We start from the raw sequence: 16,810 nt of genomic DNA, 5'->3' as shown, positions 1-16,810 counted from the left end.
TATGCAACTTCAAAAACCTTTCAACAATTATATAAACAGCAATCCAAACCCATTTGAGTGAACCCAATTTTTTATCCGTATTCTTTTTTGACTTCCTGGGGATTCCTCAGAAAGCAGCTGCACAGAGCAGAATGCACCATTAGAACACAGCTTTGCTAATTAACAGGGAAATCATAATGGTCAATCAAAAATAACAGCACACAAATCAAGTTCATTGAGTAAAATCACAAAAAATTATCCAGTTCTGCCTCCTAGATAAGCAAAACAAATCATGTCTCAAATGGGTTTAGAAACTCATAATTTTAGTAGAGTATATACACACTTCAGTAAGCACCACTCTAACTTAATGTTCCAGGCAGTTATATTTAACTCCAAATTATGAAACTGGAAAAAAAAATAAACACATGAAGCAAAATATTTTAAGATCTTAAAGTACTTACCACTGGTAATCGCCCATGCACTTTGTACAAATTAACAAGCACAGTGATATCCCATGGACGTAAAGTAAGAGGGTGAACTGGCTTGGCTGAACTTTCATTTTCCTTTCTGTCATTTTCCACTCCAACAGCTGTCCATCCAGAGCTTGAAGATGTTGACAGTGACAAAACAGGGCTTGAAATAACTTCTTCAAAATCAGTGTACATGTCATCTTCTCCAAAATAATTTTCCTGGGAAAAAGAATTATTTGCTACGAACATACGGAAAACAAGGAAAAAAATATAGGCAATGTAATGAAATACAAACCCAACCTTTTCCTCTGTGGTAGTCCTCCCTAAAGTAAGTAGTATACCTACAACCTAGAGCTGAAGAAACATACACCGCTTTATTTTATGAAAGTGAGATACCTTAAGGGAGCAAACTTAATCCATGTGCTTTGCAGGAGAAGGACAACAGAAATGTTCCAACTATTACAAACTGCTGGTCATTTGTGAAATGAGGACAAATGAGTACTAGACTAAAGATCAAACAAACAGATTTGAATTTCATGACGTTTCTCGTTGCCCTCCCCTTCTCTGTGCCACATTTGCTTTCCAAAACTTCTTTGTTCTCTTCTAAGCTCAAGTCTACAGTGCAAGCAAGCAGACAGGAAGTGAACGACAGAAGAAGCAAGCAACTGCAAGGTACCCGTGTCCTTGAAAAAGGTCTGCGGAAAAGGGAGGGACATTATTGCCCCGAAATAACAACTCCTGTGGACATGTAGTTTTACCACATTGTACTGAGTCTCCGCAGTATTTTTTGTGTTAATGCACATAAACTAAGCACTGCTCCGCGGCCAAACAAAAACACCCTCAAAAGTTAAGCAAAGCCAATCTGCTTTGTTTTTTAAAAAGGGAAAAGACACAGGTTGATGTCAGGGGACCTAACTTGAAATATTTTTTACAAGGCAGACCCAGCAGAGGGTGCTAAGTACTCCAGTAACTTACTCCTGGCACCGTGGGCTGGAAATCTCATTCCCAGCCAGAAAGCCCTTCAGTGAGAAACACAGTGCACTACGCTGACTAACTAACTCTCAGGAATAGAAAGCTTAACAGAACAGCATGAACAATGCATGTCCAGGAATTTATCCTGCATGTATTAAAAAAGATAAATGAAAACAAACTGAAAGCAACAATTCAACCACAACACATGAAAACAAAGCGTACTGCACCACCATCCCAAAATCTATTAAAAGATGCTGCCAGCATAGCTGGACAAAAAGATGTAAACACAGTCACAAAAATATAAAAAAGAACAATAAATGTGCATTTTCAAAAACAAGCAATTCATTCAAATTTTCTCTTGAGACTTAGATAAAAGCTGTATTTAGTCTGAGAAATCTGCACCTAAAAAAATTAAATCATCATAGAATCAAGGGATTTAACGTAGCAGCGGTTACATATACCTCCAGAGGCAAAAAGCACTGAAAAAGTGTTTCTCTGCTTAGCAAGACAGAACCATCTCATTAATTTAAGGGCTCCAAAATAGCAGCTCAATAAACAATTCAAACATGGGCACATTCCCTCTATATCAGAAGAAATGAAGTCTTCAAGATGCAATACTGACCTAATTTTAATCCTATTTACTTTAGTGGCAACATGAAAAAATAATGAGCATATTGCAAGTCCTATACTCTGTAAAAGCTTAATATTTTCCACTATTCACTGCATACATGCAATGCCTTATATAAATTCTTTAAAATTACTGTTTCAGTATGAGTCCTAATACTGATCACCTGTCTCAGAAAACTCCTCATCCTCTGACCCAAAATGAAAGCTGCAGAGGCTAAAACAGACCTGAAAAAAAAAAAAAAAAAACAAACCAAAACACCCCCCCCCCCCAAAAAAAAACCTACCACAAAAAAAACAACCAAAGCTCAAACATTTCACTGTTAGTCCAACAGAAGTGACACATTCAATTGTGTCTCCTTTTGTCACAACAAGGCAAGGTGAGAGAGGTGGGAAGAGATTAAACTGTTTCTAGACACCATGAAGATCACTAATGGAAGAGGACACAAGATAAGCGACACAAACTTTTTAAAACATAACAGATTAACAAGAAAAGGATGAAAAATTGTTCTTCAGTATTGATTCAAGGAGCTTTTTAAATCAAATTTTCTGCACATGAAGTCCAGATGATATACTATTCCTTGGAAGGAAAATTATGCTGATGTGGGTCTACATACTTACATTGGAAGCCTTCTCATGAGCCTGTGCCAGCTGAATTCATCACAGCCATGCCACATCACCAAAGTTATTCTGAACTAGTACTTATAAAAAGTTTTCATCTAAATTCACATATTCTGCTGAATCCTAATTTTCTATTTCAAATTAATGAGTTCCCTTTCCTACATGTGGCCATCAATAAATTTTACGAGTTGTGCTCTCACGCCTACCTTTACAGACAGAAAGGCTTTGAGCAGGGGTCCATACAGGGTTATCTGGGAATCTGGGGAAAGCTCCAGTTCCACATGGAGCTTGTCCGGAGGCAGCTCTGAGGGGTCAAGGGGAAGGCGGGTCGAAGCTGTGGGAGATGAAGTCACATTCTCGGCTGTTTTCTGCGATGGCCTTAGCACAGATAACATTGTTTCTTCCATTTCTGACACTTTGGAGCAAATTAAACAGGAAAACATATTTTGATTACAAGTTCGGTTTCTGATCGACAAAATTCTGCAAATATTAATGTGTATTAATTATACAACTTTTTGCAGCTTTCTAATTTGGATTGTATTTATTATGTTAATATGTCTATGCTACAGAAGTTTCTCATATCTAGTAGCTATGGGAAGACAGGAAAATAGAGAATATTTTAGTCAACATTAATTATGCAAGAAAAAACAATCCTTCAAGTTCAGAAGAAAAATTCAACTTATTTATCTTGCTTTTCAAGTAAAACAAAGACATGCTTTCATTGCAGCATAGCAGATTTCCCACAGCCACACAGCTATTGCAGAACAAACAGAGACGAATAAACAGGAACATCACAGGAGTTATATTAAAAACCTGTTCTGAACCAGTAGCTCTGCAGGCTAAAATTTCCTCGCAAACAACTAAATTACTCTAGTCACAAAACAGTCTGGAAATTCAGATCTTATTTCCCATCCATTCTTTTTATTTGGAGTCAGGCAGAAGAAAGTCCTTTGGCTTTTTTAAGTGAGGAAAGGTGACAAGAAGGAAGTGAATAACTCAAAGTGCTTTGGGAGTGTAAAGCGACTGCTGGGAAGTAAAGAACTCTATGGGAAAAACCACACAAAACTGATGCTCCAGAGGAAGTAAGATTTCAGGTGCCCGTTTAACTGGAAAAACCAGCACATACAGAACTACAGGGAATACACACCTGTAGCCAGCAAACCTTCAAGGCTTTAACCTACCATCACTGTCTACAATGCTCGTTCAGTGCTTTCGTTATGGTACCATTACAAATTAGCTAAATGCCGCAGTGAGATGACCACTTTTTCGGAAGCTGCATCTCTTGCTATTCTCAGAGACTGAAAGAGTTCTATAGATTAACTCAAAAAAAAAAAATAGAGGTCGCTACTGTAACAAGCAGATTGTCTCGGCATCACAGATGAGAAGTGAGCCTGACTGTGCTGGATTGTTTATGGAAGGAAGCTGCAGATGAAATTACCTGCGTACGTACAAACTTTCCAATCCAGGTTCAACTGCTACGGTTACAAGTAAACGTTTTCAAATTTGAACTATGCAAATTTGACACAAGCTGACAGTCTCACAAGAGCACTTAATGAACATCTGCAAAATGAATCTTCCTTTTTCTGCTTCGTCCTCTAAAATTTGAGTTCTTTTAGATTTGAATTGTTGGAAGTCAAAACCCAAAAACCCTACCCAGCATGTCTTGTAACACCTGCTGATTGACACCCATTCAAATTAGCTTTCATTATTCTTCTAATACCTCTCCTTCATCAGTTCTGCTTTCACCAGCTCAACCTGAAAGACTTTTATGTAACCTCATAACTTTTCGCATATCTCCTTCTGCACTTAAAATAACCTTTCATCTCTGGGTTTAACTATTTTATAACTTGATTTTTTTGCAAGCACATACTTATAGAATATTTCCTATTTAGAAATACAGTTTGGACATTTAAAATTCAAAATTCTTATTTAGAAATTAGTGTTAGGCTGACCAGTCTAACATTGTGTGAAGGCCATGGTTCACTTCAACAGTGCTAGCTACAATGAAATCTCAGAGTTTCATATGCATAAAGATAATGTTATTATATCTCATACCTACATACTGTATTTAAACATTTAAATCACAAGACACCATCACAACATCCAAAGGAAAAAAGCTTAGAAAGGCTAAGGAACATGATACTGCCAAAAATATTGTACTTCATATTTAATATACCAAATGATATTTTATGTTATGCAACAACCTACTTAAGAGATCCACTTTGTTAAGAACAAGGAGAAATGAACTACAGACAGTATCTTCCTTTTACACAGGGAACTGGGACACTTTCTGAAATTTTGCATCAGAAGATGTTGTCAGTTTTTAAATCCAACCTGGTGCATTCTAAAGATCAGCATTGTCCCACGTGACCTAAAATAGTAGTTCAGTTCAAAACTAATTTCTGCAAATTTAAGCAGTTTGATCCAACAAAGTCACAGCAGTTTCTGAAATGAAACACGCTAACAAGAAAAAGGTAGTGCCACTTACAGGATTGCTTTAGCTGCTCATCTGCCTTTTGAGGATAAATTGGGTGCCACGAGTAGTCAATTGTAAACACAACACTTGGGACTGTCCAGCATTCAACCCATCCAGCCCTTTCAAAAAGAAATGTCATACTTTTATTTGAAGTACAATAGTTTCATTAAATTTTTTTATTAACATATGAGGTTGATTTCATCACAAAGTAAGTAAATATGAAGAGCCAATATAAAGGTATAAATACATATCACAACAAAACTCACTCTTCTTGAGTAATGTTCCTCCATTTGGGTTTGCCTGTTTTCTGACCACTTTGACATTCAGCAGAAATACAAGATTCAGGACTTATTTTATTAGGCTGACAGTCTTTCACCAACATAAAAAGGGAATATTTACTAGGATGACAATCTGGTAGATACAGATGAAGATCAACATCTTCTCCCTAAAATCAAACATTAGTAACAAAAACGTTAAATTACATTCACTCTGTGCATAATGATCATGCTATTCACAAGTTCATATCATCTTCACTTTACAGGCAACGTCAGGCAAAAAACACCAATTTTTACATGTGATTGCTGATCAAGGCTCCCACCAATTTCTAGTACAATCCCAAGGGCTCTGTAGTTCTTAACAGTTACAAGTCCAGTGACTTGTACAAAACACAGGGGTGCAGCTTTTAGGGAATCCTGTTCTTCTGTTTTTCAAGTCATACCGCAAAAGTTAAGCAACTGGCCCAAGGCTACCCTACATCTCAACTAAACCATAATTTTTTGAAAAATTAGATAACACATTGCTTTCTTTGCTATCAAATTATACAAAATTACCAACATCACTGTCAACTAGGTTTTTTTATTTTTAGTAGCAGTAGATTGCTTCTATTTTAGGTAAGACAAATCAAGACGTACAGTCTCTCAAAAATTAGCTGCATCTGCTAAAAAAACTTCATCATCCTTACTTATTCTACAGAAACTCTTAAAAATCAGGAAGATGGTTTTCCAAAAAGGTTTGGGGGTGCCCATTCCAGAATTTGACTTTTATCTTTGAAAATACATTAGACTTTGCCATTTTCTAAGTAAATGGGAACAGACTTCCAAATGATAAAATACATATATAGAGACATACAATCTAAGAATATATAGTAAATATACATACTGAATGTGTGTATGTATGTAAGAATCTTGTGTGTGTATATATACATATTTAAATATATTTTAATTTGTATATATAAGTATATATAAATTAAAAAGCCTATGATTGAATGTTTAATATAAGCAACAGAAAACACTTTCCTTAGGGTTACTTAAAGAAAAATTCTATGATCCAGAAATGAAAGAGAGGATTTCTTTCAGGAAAGAGTTTATTCAAAATTTCCTGACTGAAGAAGAAAAGGTAGGGATACTAGTCCACATTCAGAAGACACAAAAGGGGCAAGAGGAGAAGAACTTACCCTTAAAGAGAATCTAGTATTGCATGTGGTTGGAACAAAGTCGGTGAAAGGCAGAGAGAAATCAATGTTCAATGTTTCTCCACAAGCTGCTAGATAAACTGCGAGAGAAGAGGAAAAATTAAGAAAAAATCTGACAGAATTACTCCCAATTTTGTTCTTAGACAAATTATCAAACATACAGATAATAATGAAAATATATTCAAGAACTCATGACATAGAAAATTGCCATTTTAACTACTGTCTATTTCAAGTATATTGCACTAAATCATTCTGCAAGCATTTACTTTCCACAACTTTTCCTTTATAGAAAGACTTTGTGCTTAGCACAAAGAAATTGCAAGCAGACAATAAACACAACCATAACTAATATCTTATGACTGCTTCATACAGCAGTTTTTGCACAACAAAACACACATTGAAAGTTCCTCATGCTTTTGATGAAGTAGTGAGCCTTATTTTTAACTAGAACACAAACTCATTATTTTTAATCGACCACCCTCTATGTTGAAATTATAAGATTCTAGTGCAGTGTAGGCTACTGAAATACATAAAAACCAAATCACACACTAAACAAAGTTTTGGCTTTCAGAAATGTACCTCTTAGTTTTGTCTACAACTAGCAGCATTACCTCATATTCTGAAATGAGCAGGGAAGACACTTTTCTACTTATATGGAGTTTAAGTGGTATTTTTCCAGCATTATTTTTAAAATGTATCCTGAGTGAATGTTTTCAGTTAGCTTACTGAATACATGTCAAGACCCCATGGTTGCTCTTTGCAAACTGTAAACTAAAGATTCAAGGGGTCCTGAAAAATGAATGCTAAAAGATTATCTGAAACTGCACTCACCCCAAAAAAGAGATACTATCGTACAAAGTCAGAACTTGTAACAGTTTTAGGATGGTTTATGCATATCAACAGTAGCAAAATGGGTAGTTATCACTGAACACACATTTTTCTAGTAAAAATTTTGTAATTCTTATACTCTCTGTACATATATTCTGTATTTTGTGCATATTTTTTGTAGTCTCTACTCTTCTTCCAAATAAAAAAAAAGCGATCTCACCATTTTCTTGTTGTTTGGTTGAACAGTCAATCCAGTTGTGTTGATTTGCTGCCCAAATCATTTCAAATTGATGAAACATGACTTTGAAGTTCCACATATAAGGAACAAATGAAAAAATATCAGGTGCACTATCACTGGACCAGTCTTGGATCAAATCTAAAAGCATGTAAAGTAATAAAGACAAGTTAGTGGCAATCAAGTGAGAGATTTCTTCTTTTAAGTTTTTGGCTTTTCATAAATCGTAAATTTTAACCATTTGCTCCTTTACAGAAAAAGCAAAATTAAAAATGAAGAGAACAATATACAGTATCCATTTCTCAGGCAGATATTCCACAAACACTTGCTGTGAGTCCATTTCCCATTTCTCACCTGCTTTTTAAGTTGGAAAGACATCAGTTTAATTAAGTTTTCTAGTTTAGTTTTCTTCAGTAGCAAAGTTACACATTGACCTAAAAAGCATGGGGCTATCAAATGTTGTCCTTTGGTTTTCCACTCTGATACTCTGTACGTGAGTAATGCTTTCTAACACAGCAAAACAGTGCTGTTGTACAAGTTCATGTTTGCTCTGAATAGACTGCTATACTACGTTGCTTACTGCAGCACTATACAGATAACGGCTCCGACCTCACTAGGAGGATAACTTTATTAGCATGGCACTATGCCTGCCCAAATTAATCCTTCCTCCCAGCAGGGCTAATTAGCCAAGGCAGTGCCATTGATGGAGCTATATTCCTTCTATTACTGCAGCTGGAACATTCAGCAACAGTTTGGTGATGCTCTATCACACTGTACTGCTTTGAGTGCATGTATTCTTCCTCACAGCCAAAATCCTAAGGAGCAAAATACTTTCTCTCATCATCTGTCAGCCACAGGGACTTGATCTAAAACCCAAGTAGCTAAAAATCAGTCAGCCAGAGAAGAGAGAGATATCACAGAAATCAACATTGTTGGTGAAAAACATTAAACAAATCATGAGCTCTGATAAAAATAAATTAATCTGAAAATTATTATCATGCTTAACATAACTACAGATCAAGTTTAGTTTACGTGTTAGAAGGGTATTTGGTATCTCCATTCATATAAGAATATCATGTACTTGGACACAGGCAGCAGAAAACATCAGGAACTTTGTCCTTGGAAACAATTTGTTGTCCTAAATACGTGAAATCAGACCACCTGACCTTGCACACCTTCACAAAATTTCAAAAGCAATTGTAAAGAAAGAATATTTGATATGTAAATTATTGAGTAAAGAAATTACCTGTAAAGAAGCTTTTCTGGGCAAAGATAAAATGATAGGTTGCTTTATAAACTTCGAGTTCACATTGCCACGTCTGGGGCATGTTCCATATCCGGGGATAGCTGGCATTAATATGAAACTGTGAACAAGATATTAAAGCATCAGACTTACTTGAAAAGATGACAATGCTTGACCCTGTAGCTCAGCAGTTTTCACATATGTACTCTGCTGAATAATTAAAACTGTTTTCCTGCTGGGATGAACAGAAGGCCTCTCCAGTTCCTTGATAATTTAATCTCTCTCTCTTTCTGTGTTTGAAGGTCAAGTGTTAGTGTATTCATTTATTTGGAAAGGTATACTATGAACTTCTGATACATCTGTTGCAGTAGACATACCAAGCCATTTATAAACTCAAGTTTTAATTAAAAACCTCACTTTTCACAATACACTAAAGATAAAATCCCTTAAAATATAATATCTTCAGCCATTGATATGATGCTCAAAAGTTAAACATTAAAAGCATCATTCTAATAAGGTCATGTAAAAATAGTGAGAAAGGTAATCTACTGAATTACAGGATTACAGAAGTGAAACACAAGGCAAACAAAAGAATAATGCAATATTAAATCTGTCTCAAGTAGCTTAAGCACTCTTAAGTACTCATGCACACACATTCTGTAGCACAGCTAGTGAGTAGCACCATTTATTAAGTTTAAAGCCTATATAAACACATGGCTACACAGTAAGCAAGGCAAGATTTGTAAATGGTACTCCAAGTCCTCCACTGCTCTCAATACACATACCATTTGGTACATAAATTACATAAATCACGAACTTACACATGTGTACAGTTATCTGTGTGCATACAAGTTCCTTACACATGAAGGTCTTGCAAACACATTCAAAAGGCATACTTCTGTATTGTTTAAGAACCTAAAGAACTGCTCCATAAACCAATAAATATGTTCTTTATTAAAAATCCTCTAGAGACTAAAGCTTTGTGCTTCTTAATGCAAACTTACAGCTAGCATTTCAGCTTCTAAGAGAGTCCGGTACTGCATACTGCTGGTGGCATCAACATGTAAAAGCTGCCCTTTAATTGTCGGTGAATAGCCTAGCAGACAAAAGATATAAAACATCATCATTCAGACGTAAGAATTACATAAATATTTAAATAATTATCACCAGAGATTTCAGCAGTCCACTAACAATCAAGAAATATTGTGATGGAAATTAGAATCACAGAATCACAGAACATCTCAAGTTGAAAGAGACCCCTAAGGATCAAGTCCAGCTCCCTGCTCTCCGAAGGACCATCTAAAACTAAATCATATGACAAAGAGCATCATGCAGAAGCTCCTTGAACTCTAACAGGCTTGGTGGCGTGACCACTTCCCTGGGGACCCTGTTCCAGCAACTACTATAGTCAATACTACAATTATTCTGTCCTCTATTATTTGTCAATGAAGAGCTTAACAGGTTCTGCCTTCATGTAGGAGAGACGATGAAAGTCTTCTCGCTGCATCTAGAAATGCTCATGTTCTGGAGATCTTGGTTTAAGTTGCAGAATAAAACTCAAATATGCCAGAAAGAATCAAGAGAAGCAGCAATTAAGCAAAGGACTTCAAACCAGCCAAGATGAGTAAATGCAAGGAACATAACCTGTAACTTTACCTTTATCTCAACCTTGGACTTTGGGCTTTGTTTTGTTTAAATAAACTACTATTACAGTAGTTTTCATAACACATTTCTCAGTGTGATTTAGCTACTATACCAATCCTACTAAAGATGTCATCCTGCTCTGAGTTGACAATGTCTATGTAATCTGCTTCAGTACACACACAGTTAAATGACACATTGTCTAGTAGCTAAGGAATTTGTGTTTCCTAACCCAAACAAAACATGGAGGTAACTATTTAAACACATACATGCTTTAATATCTTGCAATGAAATGTACAAGGAAATACTTTTTGTTCCTTTACATAAGAAAATATGTCTCACAGTCGCAAAGGAAAAACACTACAAGACATTCACACACATAGGAATTAAGACAACTGCTCAGAAAAAATATTAGGAAAACAGATTTAAGTTTAGACTTAACTCACCATTTTCACCTACTGTCATGGGAATATTTATTTCCAAATATGATCCTGCACCAACATTTACATGTACAGCATTAGTTTCCTGTATCATATAAAAGGAAAGAAAGTCCAACCATTATTTCTAGGCCTGGCACATCAACTTTATGTCTCAGGCTATTATCCACACCTGCATTAAGGCACTCAATGACTCAAGTATTTCTTGTCCTTCAGAAAAATTACTAATGAACTATGTATGTGCAATGATACCAAATAAGACCATTTTTAGGCTGAACAAATGGTGACTTAGGTGCACTCATAGAAACAGCATAGGACATTCTGATCCAAGGCCTGAGAGGACAGACAAATATATACTTCTAACACCAGCTAATCCTTTCACTCACAAAAAAAAAAGAAAACAGGTGTACAACGAAGTGACACTACACCCCATTTATAAGAGTAGCAGCAGTGGAAAAAAAAATCAAACACCTACATATACATGTCTTTTTTTACACCTCACTATCATCTCTCCAGTAACATTAGATATTCATCCAACATTAGAATAAATTATCTTTCCATCATGGTGAGCTTCATCATAACGGAAGATTGCACAGAAGTGTACAGCTCAGGTATTCACAAGACTGTAGGAGCTGGCACAGCTTAAGATGTAGCTTTAAGGCTTAAAAGAAACTTAAAACAAGCCAACAAACATTAATGGTTCTCAGCCAATATTTCTCTTTGAAAGGTTTGCCCATAATGATGGAAGATCAAAACAAAAATCTCCTAGCTTTCAAAACCATAGTTCTGTAATAAACACCTGAGACAAGTAAAAATATGCACAACTGAAAAGCACAGTGTAATCACGGTAGACCAGTTATCTTCTAGATAACTTTTCATTATTTACCCTATTTTTGGTGAAAAGCAAATCAATGGTGGCATCTGCAATAATATTCATCCGTAGTTCAAAAGCAAGGATCTGTCTTGGTTTCCCAGGCTGAGCAATTTCTGAGACTTTCATAACTTGGTAGTCTGGTGGGAAAAAAAACTTCCACAAGCAATCCCTAGTGAGGGGGGAAAAAAAAAAAGTTGTTTTTATTCACAGAAGAAATAAATATATTTATGTATCTATCTGGTTGACTTAATTATTTTCCACTTAGCTACGTCTTTGGACAATCACTGGATGCAATAAAAGAGAATGTTTGTTTAAAGTCTTCACCATGGGAGGCTTCCAACTCATTACTGAAATCTCCAAAAAATTCTATGATAAGAAATGACTTTTGGACAAAAGCCATAAATGAACAGACCATAATTTATTTAGAATAAAAAATATTTTGATTCAGATGGAAAACATGCTACATTTTTCTTCTTATTCCTAATCTTTGGTTTACCAATCTGCTACAAAAACATAGTAGGAAGTAATCTGTTTATGCTTTGGTTTGTGTATAAGTAATTGATGTACTGCCCAGAAATAAACAAACCACAAAACCTTAGGACCTCAGCATGGGAGTGAAACGAAGCCCACATTTCTGCAGACTCATATCTGAACGTCCAACTACATGACAGAAAGCCACAGCGATAGAACACGGACGGCATAGCTGGTATAGTTCTCAAGGGGGTGGAAGTAAGTCTTCAAGGACAGTAGCAGTTCCCTGCACCCAGCACCTGACCACTATAGCAGCTTGAAAGTTAAAAAAACCAAACCAAAACAAACAAAAAAACCCCATCACCACATCACAAGCCAAAAAAACCTCTATAAAAACCCCACAAGCACAACACATACACACTGTCAAAATCCTGGGGAAACCCAAGATTTTATTTCAGGGTATATTAAAGATCAGTATTTGCAGAAGCCCTTATATGAACTGAGAGTACAAAGTCCACCAAACTCCTACAGATCTGTGCTTCTGAAATGTTCAGGCACTTTCCAAAATTCTATCTTCCATCCATGGCATAACGCAAAAGTGTTCCCAGGTATGTATCTATGAACTCTATCCACTCCGCATAGGCACCAAACTGCCTTTTGTCTGGCCAGTTAAAATTACAAAAAGCATACCAGAGAGTGAGCTTTCTTGGTAGTATTGAAGGTATCATCAATGATTCACTGCCTTCATGTTCCTAGCAAAGCACTGTTCTAGAAATTCGCCTTCCTCTTAAATTCTCTATCTAATGATTACTCTTTGGTCTGCCATCCTCACACTCCTAAGAGACAGCTAATCATACTAGTTTCACAGGAGAATTAATGGAGGCCAAGAGAAGTATCAATCTGTAATTAATAGGGAGGAAAAAAAAGAAAGCACTGATTATGTCACTTTTACTTAATAGTCCTTTACTCTCTAAACAATCCTATTGTCTCCACCAGAAATACTCATGCGCAAAATGTAGAGGGCTAAGTGAAGAACAGTAGTAGAGCTCTGGCCTAACATTGTGTGAGCAAAATATCTAGATAATAAATATTTTGGAGACTGCATTAAGTGGCTAATTCTTCTAAGCAAGGATAAGTGATTTCCCCTCATTATTTTCATAGCCAGATTCGTACCTCCTTAAAATTTTGTTGTCAATATGCAGTGTATTGCTATCCATGACCTAATAGGAGCATGGTAAGTCTAAAGGCAACCAATCAAAATGTTAAATGGTTAGGTATGTAACAGCTGATGAATAGCAGAACTTTTTGTTCACAAAAAATAGGGAGATAATTTATTAATTTAACAAAAAAAAAAAAAATCACTGAGCAATCCTAACTTTGGAAAGCCAACAAGATAAAAACCCATTAATTTAGTAATCCTAAACTACTGTGGCAGGACTCTTCTTTCAGACTACCTAGTCTACCCCGTAGGAGTCTGAGCAATCGCACCCTGGAAACTTTAGAATGTCTTTTCAATAATAACAGATATTAAAGATTAAAACTGAGGATGAAAACCACGATAATACCTCTGTCTATCAGCCCAAGGTCCATAGTTGAAGTCTGTTCCTTTTCCACAAACAATGTCCAAACCCCAACATGGTGGCAGATCCTGTAATTTGCTGTCTTCATTGTTTGCTTCTCCATTATTACTTTCCTCCGTCTCCTCTGGTACAAGACCTATATTACATAATATAATAAACAGACTATTAAAGGAAGCTGCTTCAAATTAGCATGAAAAATGTTTACTAAGCACAAGACAATTACAAGTGTTCTGATGTCAGTTTTATTTGAGACCACTACAGTATGTAAACATCAAGCCACAATGCAGACTCCCAGGGGAAGGGGACAAGAATGTGACCAAAAATCCTTGAGATTTTCTGAAGCAGTGAAATGCTGACATGCACAGCAGCTTTCTCTCTTAGGTAGGCTTTACACTAATTGAGACTTTTATGCATCCACATCCAGTTCCAAATCCTACTTACAAACCAAGTTTTGAAACCAATACAACTAAGTTAAAATAATTTCTACAGACAATGCAAGCAAATAAAAGGGAAGACTTACTACAGTAGACACAGAGTTACTAGTAAAAATTCAAGCAGTCCTTCAGCAACAATCCAAAATTGCCACCTAGCCTACACCAGTATACACCACTATTAAATAGATTACTTTCATTCAAGATTCAGGGAATACTTTAAGTGGAGTCAGAGCAAAAGCTTCTGCAAACCAAAAAACTCCAGCAAAATAAGTGGTAATATAATGCACCGTATTTAAAGTGAAAGAGACACCACAATATTCAGAAATCAACGCATCAAATAAACTTCTCAAAAACCCCAGCAGGTGGTGACTATAAATTGTCTCCACTCCTGAAGTACTTTTGGAAACATACAACATTTAAGCTTACAGCTTAAAACCTAACTTGTTTCAAGAATAAATATCAAGTTTAATTGCTTCAACATTGCATATAGACTTTCGGAAGGCACTTGCTGATAGAATGCCTACATCTATATAAAACTACTCACCAATAAGAACATTAGTTCTACATGTACAGCTATTTCATCTACGGAATTCCCCACACCTCTTAGATGAAACAGTCTAAGAGCTGACAACGACCACTAAAAAGAACACAGCTTAAAATTTCACACCCTCTTAAACATGGAACATATGAACTCCTTCCCATTTGTTTCAGTGGATTTTTTTTTTCATTTGCAGAAAAAATAAAAGATGGATCTAGTTAGTAGTACTTATGAATGCTTTCATTGGCTCCAAACATTACAATAACTCATTCAGTATGAAGTTTTTCAACATGCAAAAAAAAAGGAAGAAATTGTCTAGCAAGTCCAGACAATTAAATAAACAAATAGCCTTCAAATCCATTAAAACTTTATCTTTGTATTTAACTGAAGGTACCTGGTTCATCCATGTAGTAATAGATATCAACATCATTGGACTGCATTACAACAAAACCTTCACCCATCAGCCTTGGTGGTCTGTAATGGAGATAAAGTGCAAAGAGAAAGATTAAAAAGCAATGCACTGAGATTAATCTTTAGGAATTCAAGTAATTTTAAATTCAACACAAAGTACAGTAGAAGATATTACATAGGTCAGGCTCACTTGTAGCTTGTAAGTAGTATGTATTTAACCATGGAATCATCAATAAAACTGATCCCTTTATCAAGCAAGGCAACAAAGGAGAAACAGTGTACAGTGACCAGGAAGATTTTGTGGGGAAAACTCAAGTTTGATGCAATCCCAAGACACCAGCTCCATATATCTATACTGGTCTCGCCAGCAGCCTGACTGTAGGCTGCCTGCGAGAGCCACTGGCTACCTGATCTACCAGGCATCAGTCTTGTCACATCACCAGAAGGCTGGATGGAATAGATGGAAGTGCCCAGCTCACACCCCAGCTCACAACCCAGTCTGTCCAAATGCAGCTGAATGTACATTAAATATGAAGAGCAGGCTACACCTTCAGTTTTTTTTCCTCCCTATCACATTGTGATTCATGGTCCACCTGCTACCTCAGACTAAACGAGCGTCTGAAAATAATATTCAGCATTTGATATTCCCTCCCTATCACATTGTGATTCCTGGTCCACCTGCTACCTCAGACTAAATGAGCTTCTGAAAATAATATTCAGTATTTGATGTGGGAATATACAAGTCTTGAGTCTCCTATCAAAAAGGCAGCTGTCATATTGCTAGGCTATGTCTACCCTGATTTGCAAAAAATACTTGATCATTACGTAATTATTGATATTGTATAAGGTAACTTACAGGTTTGTTAACTCAAGCTTGAAGATACCAGGTTCCTCTAGACAAAGACTTTTCTCAGGTATTATAACCCACAACCAACTACCAAAGTCTGGCTTATAATGTTGCCTTCTACCAAGAGTTCCTTTCTCCTTGTCCTATATTGTTCTTTCACCTGCTAATTGTTTTCTTCCTAAAATAGCACTCTAAACCAGAGGGACAAGACCTGTTCAGTAATTAGACCATTAGGTTGTTTTGGTTTGTTTTTTTTTTTTTTTTAAAAAAAGGGCAGTTCTTCCTTAATAACATTTCTCTCTTAATTTAAAAGGGCCTAAGTGATAAAACTAATACATGAAACAATTCTCCTAACACTATTATATTGGACTATTACAATCTCTTTCTTACAGTGCTACCATATGTTAATTTACATAATATTACATTTCATAGTAGTAATAATATTAATGTGAAATTTCTATTTTTATCGCAAAAAAACTTTTCCCCACTTTTCAGCCACTTTTATAAGTTGTCACTTCTTAACAAAAAAAAAAGAAAATTCCAATTACAGAAATACACCGTCTAGGAGTGTGACCTGTTAGAAGCATTTTGCCAATTTTACCACAGCTCATTTCAAATACAGGAAAGCTTGGAAAATATGGAAGACAGCACATGCAGA

The 16,810-nt window shown here is 35.9% G+C and overlaps 1 protein-coding gene across 1 annotated transcript in view; it reads right to left on the bottom strand.

The window, feature by feature from the left end:
- KIAA1109 (KIAA1109 ortholog) overlaps window positions 1-16,810 on the bottom strand; it is a gene marked incomplete at its 3' end in the record, with an annotated part of 50,245 nt that overhangs the window by 20,493 nt on the left and 12,942 nt on the right. The window contains exons 8-19 of the mRNA XM_010077933.1: window positions 15,289-15,368; window positions 13,908-14,058; window positions 11,884-12,040; window positions 11,007-11,085; window positions 9,924-10,015; window positions 8,923-9,040; window positions 7,662-7,817; window positions 6,596-6,693; window positions 5,409-5,587; window positions 5,155-5,261; window positions 2,873-3,081; window positions 441-668 (exon numbers count right to left, since the gene is read on the bottom strand). Of these exons, the coding sequence (XP_010076235.1) occupies window positions 441-668; window positions 2,873-3,081; window positions 5,155-5,261; window positions 5,409-5,587; window positions 6,596-6,693; window positions 7,662-7,817; window positions 8,923-9,040; window positions 9,924-10,015; window positions 11,007-11,085; window positions 11,884-12,040; window positions 13,908-14,058; window positions 15,289-15,368 (1,654 nt within the window). The remainder of the gene's footprint in view (window positions 1-440; window positions 669-2,872; window positions 3,082-5,154; window positions 5,262-5,408; window positions 5,588-6,595; window positions 6,694-7,661; window positions 7,818-8,922; window positions 9,041-9,923; window positions 10,016-11,006; window positions 11,086-11,883; window positions 12,041-13,907; window positions 14,059-15,288; window positions 15,369-16,810) is intronic.

The sequence above is a fragment of the Pterocles gutturalis genome, unplaced genomic scaffold (genome assembly GCF_000699245.1).
Source record: "Pterocles gutturalis isolate BGI_N339 unplaced genomic scaffold, ASM69924v1 scaffold19328, whole genome shotgun sequence".
NCBI lineage: Eukaryota > Metazoa > Chordata > Aves > Pterocliformes > Pteroclidae > Pterocles > Pterocles gutturalis.
The sequence above is the reverse complement of the archived record's forward strand: the minus strand, read 5'-3'. Positions and strand labels throughout refer to the sequence as shown.